Here is a 16,431-nt window from a genome sequence, read left to right on the forward strand (position 1 = left end):
TTATCTAATCGATCCATGGAGAGAAAAATTTCCTTTATCTAAATCTTACACCTGGAGCTCCAAAGACCTCTCCAAACAATCTCGACTTGACTATTGGCTTGTCTCTCAGAGATTTGACTTGGACAATATACACATTTATGTCCATGCTGCTCCCTTCTCTGACCATAAGGCAATTATTTTGAAGATTAAGGTTTCTACTGCTCTACATATTCCTAGAGCCTTTTGCTGGCAACTTAATAATAGCCTTCTTTTACATAAAAATGTCATAAATGATATTACAAATCTAATCAAGTCTCACTGGGAAGAAGCCTGTAAGAAAACGTTATTTGGTCAATAATGGGAGAAATTTGAAATAGGCTAATATATGGCAGCAACTTAGCTAAACTTAGACGACAGGAAGAAGATAGGCTGTTATGTCAAATTGCATCGTTATCTGATAAGACTACCGAAAACCTTTCTCAGGAGGAGTTACTCCAGCTTAGTGAATGCCAAAACAAGTTAGATGAATTCTACAGACAAAAGGCCCAGGGGGTAGATCAAGAAGGAAGTGGTTGGAAGAAGGTGAGCAAACTCTTCTTATTTTTTTTGTTTAGAAAAATCCAAACTTAAATTATAGCTGCAAGCAGCATTGGGCGGCACGTGTAGCGTGTCGAGGTGTGAGGCGGCCACGTTGCAGATCCTGGAGCTCTGCCAGTGTGGCTGTGAATTTCCAACACGCTTCGGACGCTGAACAAACCTGTTAATCATCACTTCCTGTGTCCCCTTTATGGCGCTACATAGCACTACGACTATAAATGAACATGCAGATGTGTTCGGGGCGGGACTGTTATCAAGCACGTAAAGTTTGGTGCAGATGTGAGCATGTACACTGAAGTTATAACAACTTCCTGTTTCACGGCGAATCATCAATTTTGGACGCCACGGACACGCCCATTGATGAAAACTCAACAACAAATAGCACAAATTTTCATCGTCAATGCCTTTAGAAGGCACAGCAGAAATTTAAAGTCGATCCGACTAAATCCCTAGGAGGAGTACGTTAAAATTGCCGTAAAATTCAAAATGGCCGACTTCCTGTTGGGTTTAGGGCATCGCTCCAAGAGGCTTTTTGGTACGTCTGGACATGATATATGTGCCACAGAAATTTCGAATCATCGATTTTGGACGCCACGCCACGGGCACGCCGTTCCATGAAAACTTACCATTCGCACAACTTTTAATCGTCAATGGGTTTAGACAGTGGGACAGTTATCAAGCACATAAAATTTTGTTCAGATGTGAGCATGTACACTAAAGTTACAACAACTTCCTGTGTCATGGCGAAGAGTTGGTTTTTGACGCCACGCCAGGGACACGCCCATTTTATATGAAGTTCCGTAATGAACTGACCCCCTTTCTTTTCAATGTCATTTCTGAAAGTATTTAATTTGGAAGGCTGCCACCTACATTATCGCAAGGCCTTATCACCCTCATCCCAAAACCCCCAAAAAGACTTACTTTTGATAGAAAACTGGTTCCCTATCTGTTTGCTCAATAACGACTACAAAGTATTTGCTCTTATTCTTGCCAGTAGAATTAAAACGACCTTAACCACAGTAATTGACGAATCACAGTCAGGGTTTATGTCTAACAGACAAATTTAAAACAATGTTAGGCTGGTTCTGGATCTATTAAATTACTCGGAACTCATTATTTTAGCTAAAATCCACATTCACAAAAGTAAATTTTGCAACCGCAAACCTGTATTTACGAGTGAATTGCAACAATACATACAAACTATTCAGCACTCTTCAAACCCCAAAGCCTTAAGGACTCTCGATATATGTAAACTTCTTAATTACCTGAACTGCTAATTACTTTCTTTCTTTTTCTTTTTTTAAATTTATATATTAACCCCTGGTCTATGTTTGCACTTTGTACTTGCTTTTGAATTGCAGAGGAAAAGAAAAAAGAAAAAGAGAGACTTGAGAAGCACCACATGTCTCCTCCTTCCACCATGGGGCTAAACATTACCAACGTGATGAGAAAGTATCTAGTTTTATGACTAAAGGATAATGACCTAAACCCCGTGCTATTACTTTGAAGCCTGTGGCCGGAGTTTGTATTGTACATCCTGTCTGACTCCACGCTTCCGAGAACAGCTCCGTATTGGTTTGAGGGTGTCGCAGTTTGATTCAGAACATTTTCGTAATTCATCAGCATCGCTAAAGAAGGAAGTGCAGCCATGGCGCAGGGACTCAGAGAAAGATTTGAAAAGTTTCTTCATGAAAAGAATCTCGTGACAGATTTGCTGGCAAAAGTAGAGGCAAAAACTGGAGTAAGCAGGACGTACATCGCTCTCGGTGAGTGTTGACAGGGACAGGGATGGAAGAGAAAACAGTAAGAGACCGAGTGCAATGCAGAGGAAAAGATAGCCTGTAGCCTAAAGGACGGCTCGTGGCAGTCAGCCGCATTTACCTTTAATCATAATCTAACTGAAAGAAACGAGATATTGCTGTTGTTTTATGATAGTAGTAGCTAATTGTTGTAATATGCATGGCCTATAATATGTTCTATATAATATATATTTGTTCCAGCTGTGATCGGTATCATCGCAGTTTACTTGGTCATCGGTTACGGAGCCTCCCTACTGTGTAACCTCATCGGCTTTCTTTATCCAGCCTACATATCGTAAGTGTATTATTCTCAATCATGGAGGGGCCTGCCTAGCACCCCACCCAGCACACACACACACACACACACACACACACACACAATCGATCGAACTTAAACCACCCAACTTAACTTATTATTATTATTATTATATTATCAGCTAAGTGAATGCATGTAGTGTGATGTAGTCTTCAGTAAGTCGCTGTTATATTTTTGAATGAACGCTTTTGGATGATTTCTGCCAACTAATGCAGGCATCTATTATCACCATTATTTCCTCACACTTGACAAAGCTCCTCCAGAGACATTATACAACTGAGTAGTACTCAGTAATAGTAAATTGATCGTCTTTAAAATTTGTTGAGATAATCACGACTTGACTTGATTAAAAATAAAAAATATGTGGTTCAGATATTCATTTATAAGATGCAGGCAGAGAAAACAATTTAATTATCTTGTTCACTGAAGTTAGGAAACAGTTATCATGATGTAATCACAACACTACTTCCATTCTCCTCTGTAACATGGAAAACGACTTTAAAATATTGTTGACTCATCCTGCACTCGGGGCGTGTATGAGCATCCAATGAAAAGCTTTCTCAGTTTTTATGAGGAAGCGTAGTGTTTCTGGTGGTGACAGGGCCCGACTGATGATACTTGATGGTGAAAATATTTTCTGGTTCTCTCTAATGTGCCTCGATGGCACCCGGGTGACGCCAACATTTTCTGTCCAATTTGATTTTTTTCATTTAAAAAAAAGTTTGAAAGCATAAAAACATACCATATAAATACAGGACCTCTCCCATATATGTACTCATTTTAACTTTTTAAAAAAAATTAGTTTTTTGTAATTTTTCTGATAATTGAAGTGTTAAAATGTCATGCGAATAATATACGAATTTGCCAAGGACCCACTGAAACAGCAAGTAGGTTTGTTCTCAACTCTGTAAAATTGTAATAACTTTGCCACTTTTGGATATCATGTGGTATGACCAAAGTATATATATAATATAAAGTTATTTCTACCAATATTTGTTTTGATTATAAATTTTATGGTGTCCTTTTGTAGGAAGCCCGCTTGTTTTGTTTAGGTGGCCTATTCTGTGCCTATAAATTTTGACTCAAGTGTAAAATATCATGTGGTGCGACCATTGCAGAGTGTTTTCCATGATAGGCGATTTAGTCTTTGTCCTTTTATATTCAATTGATGACTTTTACACATAAAGTACTTTTATTGTAGTATGATTTGGAATAAATTTTTCTGCAATTTGACACATTCTTCCTTATATTTCAGAACAACGGATTATTTTTAGTCTTTGTACAATATCATGAGAAAAATGCTATATATATATATATATATATATATATATATATTTAGAGCTTGTAATTTCACTTTGGTAACTATGCAACATTAGTAATATTTAATTATTAATAACTGTTGCCACTGCCAAGTAAAGAAAAACTGCTTGCCATAGACGGCATGTTAATTCTGACTCTGCAGCAAGAGCGGAGTCGCTAAAAGAAGCAAAAAATGTTGTATCTTAAATAAAATTTTAAATGAAAACTAAATGAAGCTACATGTTGGTCTTGTGTGAGCGACCTCTATTGGCTGTGTAGGCTGTGTCAAACCCAAGACTTTCACACAGGAGAACCATGTTCGATTTCCCTGTGAAATCAAGTAAATGTAGAGTTATTTTCAGTTTTAAGCTAACTTTAGCCTTAACAAAATGTAGCAAAGCATTTATTTCAACGGAAATGGTAGTGCATACTCTTGCGTACGCCAGCGCACTGGACTTTAAATATGGCTTTTAAATATGGCTGCTGATTGGGTAACACCTCTGACACACCCAATAAACGAAAAAAAAACATACTTACAGTTAACACCACATGCCTGCAGTTGATGAAATTGGATTAAATCTATTGTTAAGTAATATGTTTGTTCAAAACAAAGCCGTGAATGTGTACTGCACGAAAATAAATGTTTGTAATGTGATTTTCATCAAAACAGTGTTTATGAAATGTAGGGCTGACCCCAAATAGTCGAAGATTCGATGCTTCGATGGGCGGAGCCTGATTCGACTGTCAATCTCACAGTCGAAGCTTCGCAGTGAAACAAGGATCATGCCATTTTGGCGATATGGGGGTGCTCAACGTCTGATTTTACATAGAACTACCAGTTTTCTCCCAATAAGTTAATATACAGCCTATTACAATATACATTTCAACGTTTAATGCCGTAAATAAATATGTAAAAAGAATAAAATTTTCAATAAATGGTTTTGAAGAATAAATCCAAAATTGTAACCCTAACCCTGGGTCGTCAGTGCGCATGTGTATGCGTAGCGTGTATGTGTGTAGTGGTAGTGGAGGAACACTTGCTCAAGAGACCGATCCCCAGCTTCACAGTGTTATGCCGAGTTGTTCGCTCCTCGTGAGACTTTTGGATAATTTATCACCATTGATGAACCACATAAAGAATATTTTATAGTTTTTAAATAGCTGGCTACTTGAAATAGACACGCGGGGAACTGCTACGTGCATGTAGTTGACGGCAGCAGTAATGCACGTAAAAGTCTGCACAAGACCGGTGAATGACAGGCGAGAGAGAGAGAGAGAGAGAGAGAGAGAGAAAAGGGTCTTCAAAGGCCTCAGTTTAGCTGGAAATTTACATTGTAAGTTGAATGAATAGAGACTGCAACTCTGCAGCTTCTCAAGATTAAAGCGGAGCTACCGTGTGTAACCCCCCCCCCACACACACACACACACACACACACACACAACTCGCAATCGCCGCACACAAAAACACAAACATTATTCGATCTATCAGTCGACTTAAGGCAGGACTTGACGATTCTGATTCGACTATGTAAATCTTTAGTCGGGGACAGCCCTAATGAAATTCTGTTAAAATTTTAAATCTGGTTAAAATATATTTTTGGTATAGAATTTTTCGTTTATTGATCTCTTTAAATATATATTTTTAAAGATATGCGTTCTTCATGTCATTTGGATTGACCACTCATGATGTGGTGCGACCAATAATAACAATAACTGTATTAAATTCAAAATAAAATATCTCATTCCTGTGACTGAAATATTAATTACTGATGCAGTATGTTTAAGTGAATAGTATTTTTTAAACATTTGTATTAGTTTCATGCGATTTAAAGAGAAATGAATGAATGAATGAATGAACTACATTAAAGAATGGGACTGTGACATTATAGAACAAAAATATGAGATCATTATTTACAAAAACCCAAAAGAAAAGCAAATACATTGTATCTGAAACCTTTTATATTACTGAGAACTTGTAAAAACTGTTAAGCATGTTAAGGAAAATAATTAATTAAAAAAATAAATTATGGTCGCACCACATGACATTTTGTAAGGCCACAGTTTATGTAGCTGAAAAAACACTAAAATCTTTTAATTTTAAAAATTACATTAATTTATGTGTACACAGCATTCTTAATGTTTGAACAACTGCAATAAATATTTTCATTTTTTGTATTTTAAAATTGGCCTGTTGAAAATCCATATACGTCATTTTCTGTGAATTATGGAGTTTCCTGATGGACAGATACTTGTTGCTGAAATAACCGCTAACTGCTGCTAACTAGCTGTCATTATATAAATAGCTGCAAAACTAGTGGTCAGATTAGCTTAATCTGCCCTTACTGAGCTCCGAGCTCCAGGGGATTGTTAGTGTTTACCATAGACTGTGTAAAGATGTTTACACAAGCACTTGAGGGTTTCATGCCAGGGGCGGGGGGACCCAGCAGGGAATGATGGCGGGGAGTGGCGCCTGATTGGTAACTGGAGCCGGGCAAGCGCTCAGCAGCCTCTTGTGAACGCGGCATGAAGAGGACAGAACACAGCCTCAAATACCAACAAGGAATCCGGTATTGAGATGATTTACATAGCTTTTGATGGACGTAAGATCTTGATGGATAGCTTCACTTTTTGCTAATCCGTTGCTTGATTAGCCGTGCAGCTTGTGGTCCTATTAGTTTGACTCACCCCCGGGATACCAAAGGCCAAATCCAGAAAGAAAACCACTACGGTATTCTCTATCGTCAAACTGGCCTCTGTTGGTCTGAGGCTATGTACGGTAATAATAAAATTTCAAATTAAACAAACATACATTCTTAGCTATACATTTATGAGAGTTTAGCAATTTAATCTTCACAAGTGTGTAGGTATGGTTTAATTAGATTTTATTGACAGCTTGTCTCCCTGGCAACCAAACCAAACAACCCAACAATTTATTTAGTGGGATATTTAGTTTGACAATGCTGTACACTCTCTAGCTTTTTTTCTGGAGCTCTAAACAGTGTAGTACTGTATGATCTTCATCAGTTGATGGCCCTTGCTCAATGTTGAATTTTAACATTTTGTGGACTAGAGGGTAGATTTATGAAACCTACCACAAAATACTGAGAATTAAAAATTTTGCATCATTACATTTTTCTTTCAAATCAGTATATTTGCAGGGTATTACATATATTAATTAATTCAGAAGTTATTGTAACTTCAGTCTACATGCTCACATCTGCACCAAATTTGGAATACATTATGAGAGTCCTGTCCTGAACACATCCATATGCCAATATTCACTCAAAGTCATAGCGCCACTTGCTAGCAATAGGAAATGACCCTTAACACATTGATGAGGCCATGTAGTAAAACTTGTGGTAAAAAGTTTCGGTAAAGTGCCATGCTTCGCCATGACACAGGAAGTTGTTGTAAATTTACTGTACATGCTCAGATTTGTACGAAATTTTACACATTTAATAAGAGTCCCGCCCTGAGCACATCTACATGCCAACATTCACCCATGGTCATAGCGCCACCTGCTGGCAACAGGAAATGACTTTTAACGAAGCAACCCCTGTGGCACGTTTCTCCTACATGTATGAAATTTCTGTGGCACATGTATCATGTCCAGACGTACCAAAAAGCCTCTTGGAGCAATGCCCTAAACCCAACAGGAAGTCGGCCATTTTGAATTTTACGGTCATTTTTGGAGGATTTACACACTCCATACTTTAACTCCTCCTCCTGGGGGTTTAGTCCGATCAACTTCAAATTTCTGCTGTGCATTCTAAAGGCATTGACGATGAAAGGTTGTGCTTGGCGTCAAAGATCAACTCTTCGCCATGACACAGGAAGTTCAATAGGGACCTCGCACGTTTCGTGCTCGGGCCCTAATAATCTCTTCAGTTTCAATAGGGACCTCACATGTTTCGTTCTTGGGCCCTAATAATCCCTTCAGTTTCAATAGGAACCTCACACGGTTCGTGCTCGGGCCCTAAAAATAATCCCTTCAGTTTCAATAAGGACCTCACACGTTTTGTGCTCGGGCCCTAAAAAAGAATCCCTTTAGTTTCAATAGGGACCTCACACGATTCGTGCTCGGGCCCTAAAAAAGAATCCCTTTAGTTTCAATAGGGACCTCACACGATTCGTGCTCGGGCCCTAATATGAAATGTCCTAGAGTTCGTCTTTCTCTGCTGTACCTTCCATTTGATACTGGGGGGCTGAAATGTCCAAATCTTTATTGGTACTGGTCATTTCTTTTCATGACTAACTATTACCTTACGCATTTATTACACATTTATTTTCCTCCCACTGTCACAGTCGCATGTGCTACTTGGTGCCTAGAGAGAAGCATTCTTACTGTACTGTATTAATCATTTTCAAATCGAAATTACTATTTGAAAGAACACAATTAGGTAATCGTGAAGACAGCGATTAAAATGTAGGTTAATCATACAGCGCATCTGACCCGTTTTAAACAGTCATGCAGAATTCATTCCGTTGTCATTCTTGTGTGACAGAGGGTAGAAAAATCCTTCCACAGCATTTTCTCACTAACTGGGAGGGGCTTCTGGCCAATGAGGGCCATAAAGGATACCTTCCAGTCTAGAAACATTAAAGGGTCCCCAGTGAATATTATCGGCTCTGGGACAGGTAGGCGGCTTAGGGTAAATGAGCTTGCAATTGCTGAGTCAAAGGGATTTCCTCTTGCGTCCTTTGCCTTTTCAGGTGGGTTATAAGAAGGCTCAATGGGTGCGGGTTGTGGATTCAGAAGAGGTTTGTAATCAGTGTGTAGGCTGAATTTTAGGGTCAGTCTCTTCGACACAACTTTCTGAACCATCAAATTTATTATACGCTCTTACATGAGCTGCAGCCACCTTTACTTCATTGTCTACTTGAAGCTGTTCTAGCTTTATTTTTTCCTCCTCTAGCATTAACTTCATTTCAGCCTCCCTTTGCTTGATATCTGCTAGCATTTGCATTTCCTTAAGTTTCCTTTTGCTCTCCAGTCTGTCAAGCTTTGCTTGTTGAGTGTGTATCTTTTGAATAGTTTTGGCCTCTTCCATCTGGGCTGCAAGGTCTGCTTCTGCGCGTTTGCTGGAGGACCTGCAGATAGTGCTTGACTGATCATCATGTCCTTGTGACAATTGTGAGGTCACTGTTTCTGTATTTGTATTTCCAAAGACAGATCCATAATCATCCTTACTTAGTGCCATCCTCACTCTTTCCTTCTCAAGTTGGTCATTGAAAGACTGTTCCATATCTTTTATTCTCTTACGAACAAGATCACCAACCCCAGTGGTTAACGTGTGGCAGGCATCCATCTTCTAAACAATCTCTGGAGTGGTAGTTTGATTGCGGCGAATAGACTCATAGTGTTGACACACCTTGGCATGTTTGAAATTAACGTCCTTTTCAGTTTCCTCTAGATCATCAGGTGAACAGAAAGTCTTTAACTTGGCTGTAGTCTCCTTTACTGTCCCCTTCCAGGATTCGTATGCTTTGTAAAAGGCCTTCTCATTTTTCTTGGCTTCTAGTTTATGCAAGTCATGGCCTTTTTCTGTTAAGATTGCTCACGAGAGCTAGACCTCACTTGTTGTGCCTTGGGGAAGCTATCTGTCTCTTTTACTGCTACCATTATGTTGTACTGACATCTTAGTTTTATACTAAACCCTTTTTATGTCCCAATAACAACTGGTATCGAACTTAATGCAATAACAATTAAACACCCGTCATATCGGACAATTAGACATTACACATCAAAGTTAGTAAACCAATACAGTACAAATATCAACAGAATACTAAAGGTATTTCATAAACAAAGATAATAATAATTCCCCATTAAACATTTCTAGGTCAGAATTGAAAATATCCAATAACAATTGCTTTAACTGCCTTGTAAAAATTCGTAGCTATTTTCAAATCTCATATTATTACAGCCCAGCATTACACATTTAATCAAAGACAACCGAACAAATCAACAAAATCTGAACAAGTTAGCAAAATCAGGCAAGCAAGACGCTCTTATTCTGAAAAGCTCCATGTGGGAAATGTAGAAACTGGCTCACAGAGAGCTGTTATCCGTAGTAGAAGCACAAGAAAAGACAAATGAACAAGACATCAACAACCTAGGGCAGGCTAAATGCTCCACCTCTGAAACACTTTAGTCTGAGTTGACGCCGGATAAAACCACGGCACAGCCGCCGCCTGTCTCGATTCAGCTGGCGCCATTGTCCCACGTTTTCCTGTAGTTTCGTTTGTTGTTGTAAAATGTACATGCCCTGTGCCCACTCTGATTGGTGAGTAGGACTGTAACAGGAGGCGCATGGCACTTGTGATTGGCGAGCAGATCTGTCACACAAGGATGACAACAGCATGAATTGCATGACTGTTTAAATGGGTCAGATGTGCTGTATAATTAACCTACATTTTAATCGCTGTCTTCACAATTAGCTAACCGCGTTCTTTCAAATAGCAAATAGCTATCAATGGAAGGATTAATCATGTTCTGAATTGTGGGCATGATATTCTTTACATCCTTCTTGTCTCTCCATTCTCTTCGTGCATCATCTAGTTCCGCTCGTTGCCTTGTTGTGGTGTTGTGTCCAGCCAGTCTCTGCACCCCATAGTAATGGCTGCGGGTTCATGTTGTGTGAGTGTCCCTCTATAAAATTTTCAAACCCTCTCAGAAGTTCTCATACATACCAAAACATCAAAGTCTTCCCCAGGGAAGGCTGTCTGCAGATCAGCAGCTATCTTCATAGCAGCTTCACGGCCGTCTACTGAATGACGTGAAGGTATGCCTGCCAGTAGTGCTGCAACTAATGATTATTTTAGTCGACTAATCTGTTAATTATTTATTCGATAAGTTGACTAGTCACGATTATTTTTGTCACCCCCTAACCCTAATTAAACAATCTTTTAAATATCTTCCAAGTGAATTACTGATCTCCAATACAGCCTAACTGGCCTTTTATTGTAGCCAGCCTAAAGGTGTGTTCACACTGAAAGCGTTTTTGGGTGACTTGATTACATACAAAGTCAATGTAAAGATGTGAATTCCTGCGAATTTTCACAGTGGAAGAGGCGTTTGTTGCGACATTCGCTGGTTCGCTCAAGTTTAAATTTTTCAACTTGAGAAAGAAATTCGCTTGACGCGATGTTGCGAAAGCCTATCAGCGGTGAGATTGTCCAAACGTCACTGACGGCTTCAGAGCGTTTGTTTGGAGAGGACCAGGGAGAGCGGGGGAGTGACGCCGCTAGCCGACGGATAGCTGCAAGTATGGGGAGAAAGAGCCGGCAGCAGCGCTGCAGCATTTGGACAACTAAACACCAAAAGTTGGTCTGAAATATGCAACTATGCCATTTACTCGTGGGAGGAGCTCCAAGTAAACTGCTTTTATTAAATTAGCTTTTTACTTTAGTTTTTGGGATTACAAAGTTAATTTATCTTCACTCGAGCTTCTCGCAGCTAGGTTCTCTGTTGGACTACTACTTCATATTTGTATAAAAAACGGACAAAACTGGACATTGCTTGGAGAAAAGAAAGAAGTTGAACTACCTGTTGCGTTCAGAAAATATCTGTCTATTGTTGTACTTCACTATGAACAAGTTAGCATAGCATAGCATAGCCCTGATCGATCTGAACTCCATTCAGAAAACAAACATTTAAAAGGTTATTGTCTTGCTGACAACCTGACAAAGCATGAATTCATATGTCTAACAAATTGGCATCATATTGTCGTTATTTCGGCATCAGTTTGATCCATTTATTGCAATTAAATCACAGCAAAAGGTTTACTTTGGGTTCATATAGCTGTAGTATTTGCGGGTTGTGCTTATTCACTTATGGCATTGTGTGTGAACACTCAAAATGTCCAGCGGTCAAACGAGTCAAGTGAGGCGAATATTAACTTCGCTTTCAGCATCTTGACATACCACACCTGTGAGGTGAATGGATTATCTCTGCAAAGGAGAAGTGCTCACTAACACAGATTTCAACAGATTTGTGAACAATAGTTTGGCGCTTTTCCATTACCAGTACCAGCTCAACTCGCCTCGACTCGACTGTACTCAACTCGGTTTGGCCGTGCTCCATTTTCCATTGCAGATAGTACCCAGAGATAGCACCCCTCAATGTAGCTGGTCGTCATAGCGACGCCACACACAACTGCCGCAACGTAAGGTTCAATGCAACACACACACCAGCGATCCACATTCTCTTTATTTAAGTTAAAACATTTCAACATTCCTCAGAATGTAAATACAGATAAGCGGAATGAGAACCTTCCAGCTGTGTTTTCCTCTGCTGTTGTTGCTGCAGCGGTCTGTGTGACGGCGGGAGCAGAGGGTGCTGTGAGCGGGCGGCTGGCCGGCCTCGCGAGCTCCTCCCGTGGTTTGCCGCAGGCTTCCCCTGCTGTCACTTGCGTAGCTCCTCAACTCGCTTGAAACCTCGGGGTAAAGAGGGATGGAAGGAGAGAGAGAGGGGAGGGAGGCAGCCTACACAATATACACACAGAGGTACAGACAGTAAAGGTATGTTGCTATGGACTGAATGAAAAATGGTACAGATATTTACAGTAGTGTTAATGATAATAATCGTAATGTTAATGATTATAATAACAATAATAACAATAGGACTAGTAACAATAGTCGTTGCAGCAGAGGGTGTCGAGCAGGAACACGGGGGCAGCAGGTGACCCGCAGCCACAGATCCAGACTCCACAGCTCCAGAGCCAGAAACACCTGCAGGAAGTGATAGGAGGAGAGAGGAGAGGGACGAGAAAGCACAAGACTACCGGAAAGGGGAGAAGTTGTGTTAGTAACATGCAATAATGGGATGAGGTTGCATACAGAGGGAGAGAGAGGAGAGAGGAGCTCAGTGCATCATGGGAAATTCCCCGGCAGTAGGGCTGCAACTAACGATTATCTTAATAATCTAATAATTCGATAATTTTTTCGATTAATCGATGAATCGGATAAAAAAAACAAAAAAGCATTCATTTCCAACCCTTTATTCAAAAACAGAACTGAAATCTTCAGAAAGTGAACAAACAGGTTGCTTGAACATCCCTGAGCTGTTAAAGTAATAATAATAAATAAAGAAATGGACTTGCACAAAAAACATACATTTTGGTATGTAAGCAACAGTGATGCTTTACATCTGCCAACAGGTGAAACAGGTGAAAATTTTAACATTGTGCAAAAGTTCATGTATTTCAGTAATTCAAATTAAAAGGTGAAACTAATATATTTAGTGTGTGTGTGTGTGTGTGTGTATACATATATATATATATATATATATATAATGCATATATGCATATTCATGATTATACTTTTCAGAGGGCCGACATTTCTGTATTTTACTGATTTGATGTAATATTCTAATTTTCTGAGATTTTGAATATGGGATTTTCATAAGCTGTAAGCCATAATCATCAATTATAACGTTTGTTATAATCTTTCACCTTATAAAACACATTTGTGACCCTGGATCACAAAACCAGTCTTAAGTCGCACAGGTATATTTGTGGCAATAATGGGTCAAAATTATTGATTTTTCTTTTATGCCAAAAATCATTAGGATATTATGTAAAGATCATGATTCATGAAGATATTTATATATGATATATTGTGCAATTAATAACAGCTTATAAACTACTGTAAGTCAACACACCACTAGACTCTCAAACCAGTGTAATGTTATAACTAAATAAAACTGTAAGGTTACCTGATCAACATTAAACCTGTAACCTCTTTCCAGACAACGGCAATAATTAAGGTGATGGCAGCCAGCAGGATGTAAAGGATTAGTAATCGACTACCACAAGTTTGGCAAGTAGGCTAAACAAACGTTCATTCATCTTTTCATAATGTACGACAGACGGAGTAAACCTCTCGTAAGTCGTAGCTGAAGCAAGAAGCAAGCTAACGTTAGATGGCCAATGCTGAGCCAAACACGTGTACTCACCACAGTTTACTAACCTATTTGCGCTCAGCGCTTCTTTGTTTGTGTCTTGTTGTATGAGGTTTTAAAGTTTATGATGAATGGCTCAGCAGCTGCCAGTTTTTGTTGTCCTCTCTCACGTGCGGCCATGCGCAGCTGATGCTACGTGTTACGTAGGCAGGTTATAGGTAACGGAGGGAGGGAATAATGGCAAGCTCATCAGACGTTTCCTAAAAATAAACATTGTTCACGAGTCCCGCACCTAGAGTCAAGTCTTTTGAGGACGAGTCTCACTGTGTGTGCGACTTAATGCGCACTCGAGTCCGTGTCTCTAACTCGAGTCCCCATCTCTGACAATAACCAATATGGGACAAAGCACAAAATATACACATGACAACAGATTGAAAAATTAATGGGCCAAAAAAGGCGAGTGAATAAAAACGTGTCTTGTAAACTATACCACCCCTGCTTTGCTACTGTTATTAACGAGCTAATGCTAATTTGTCATGCTTGTCAAGCTGGATGAACACCAGCATCAGAAGAGCTACTGGAGGGACGTTACGTTCCTCACTTCAAAACGGAACAGTAGGATTCTAGTGACTTACCCTGCTGTTGGACTCCCTTCCTCCTCATCCATGACTCCAACATGTTTACGTTTTAGGTGCTGAATCATCGCCAAGGTGTTCCCGTGCCATGCCATGTCGATTTTACCTTGCAATTAACACACTTTTTCGGTTTATTTAGTGTGAAATGCTCCCACACCTTGGATGACTTAGGTTGTACTGCTTTCTCTGCCTCCGCCATGTTTCAAAACATCTCCGATGGTCTTTCCTCTACCTCCACTCTTCTCCGTGCTTTTTTATTCTATGAGGCGCCGGACTGGACAAATGCGAACTCCGCAATTGAGCGACAGTGCGTGAGAGAGACCGAGAGTGCTCCGGCTCAACACAAACTTTTTTTTTTAATACTCCGCGTCGTGTGACGCAACAAATTGATTATGAAATTCGTTGCCAACTCTTTCAGAAATCGATTTTAATAGATTTAATCGATTCGTTGTTGCAGCCCTACCCGGCAGTCTAGGCCTATAGCAGCATAACTAAGGGATGGTTCAGGACTCACCTGAGCCAGCCCTAACTATAAGCTTTATCAAAGAGGAAAGTCTATGCCTACTATGTGGAGATAGTGTCTGCCATCAAGGCAAACTATATCTTTAGATAATGTGTCACGGAGGTGCTTGGGCCCTAAAACAATAACTTCAGTTTTATCTGAGTTTAACATTAGAAAATTACTGGTCATCCAGGTTTTAACATCCTGAAGGCACAATTGAAGTTTAGCTAACTGATGAGTTTCATCTGGCTTGATCGATAGATATAACTGGGTATCATCTGCATAACAGTGAAAGTTTATGGAATGTTTCCTGATAATATTGCCTAAAGGAAGGATATATAAAGTGAAGAGGATTGGTCCGAGGACAGATCCTTGAGGAACTCCATGACTAACTTTGGCGTGCATGGAGGATTCATCGTTAACATGTACAAACTGAAATCGATCTGATAAATAGGACTTAAACCAGCTTAGAGCGGTTCCTTTAATGCCAATGAAATGTTCCAGTCTCTGTAATAGGATCTGATCGTCAATGGTATCAAATGCAGCACTAAGATCTAATAAAACCAGTACAGAGACAAGTCCTTTGTTTGATGCAATTAGGAGGTCGTTAGTAATTTTCACCAGTGCTGTCTCTGTGCTATGATGAGCTCTAAATCCTGACTGAAAATCCTCAAATAAACTATTACTATGTAGAAAATCACACAGCTGTTTAGCAACTGCTTTCTCAAAGATCTTAGAGAGAAATGGAAGGTTAGATATAGGTCTATAGTTGGCTCAAACATCTGGATTTAGGTTGGTCTTTTTCAGAAGAGGTTTAATTACAGCTACTTTAAAGTACTGTGGTACATAGCCTGTTGATAAAGATAGACTATCTAGTGGAGAAGTGCCGACTAAGGGTAAAACTTCTTTAAGCAGGCTAGTCAGGATGGGGTCTAAGAGGCAGGTTGATGGTTTAGATGAAGAAATTATTGAATTGGTATTGAGTTGGTAAAGGTTGAGGGAAGCAAAGCAGTCTAAACATATATCTGGTTTTACAGCAGTTTCTAAGGTTCCTGAGTTTGGAGATAAGTTAGTGCCAGTTGAGGGCAGGTCTTGGTGAATTTTGTTTCTAATAGTTAGAATTTTATCATTAAAGAAGCTCATGGAGTCGTGACTACTGAGAGGTATGGGAATACTTGGCTCAATAGAGCTGTGACTCTCTTGTCAGCCTGGCTACAGTGCTGAAAAGAAACCTGGGGTTGTTCCTATTTTCCTCTATTAATGACGAGTAGTACGCTGCTCTGGCATTACGGAGGGCCTTCCTATAAATTAAACGAGAATTTTCCAGTTTGGTGGAACGCCAATTCCTCTCAAGTTTCCGTGATATTTGCTTTAATTTGCGAGTTTCAGTATTATACCATGGA

The 16,431-nt window shown here is 39.6% G+C and overlaps 1 protein-coding gene across 1 annotated transcript in view; it reads left to right on the top strand.

Moving 5' to 3' along the window:
* The first annotated feature begins 2,127 nt into the window (after positions 1-2,127).
* reep5 (receptor accessory protein 5) overlaps positions 2,128-16,431 on the top strand; it is a 36,542-nt gene continuing 22,238 nt past the window's right edge. The window contains exons 1-2 of the mRNA XM_046067267.1: positions 2,128-2,342; positions 2,577-2,670. Of these exons, the coding sequence (XP_045923223.1) occupies positions 2,225-2,342; positions 2,577-2,670 (212 nt within the window). The 5' untranslated portion in view covers positions 2,128-2,224. The remainder of the gene's footprint in view (positions 2,343-2,576; positions 2,671-16,431) is intronic.

This window comes from Micropterus dolomieu, linkage group LG13 (genome assembly GCF_021292245.1).
Source record: "Micropterus dolomieu isolate WLL.071019.BEF.003 ecotype Adirondacks linkage group LG13, ASM2129224v1, whole genome shotgun sequence".
Classification (NCBI taxonomy): domain Eukaryota; kingdom Metazoa; phylum Chordata; class Actinopteri; order Centrarchiformes; family Centrarchidae; genus Micropterus; species Micropterus dolomieu.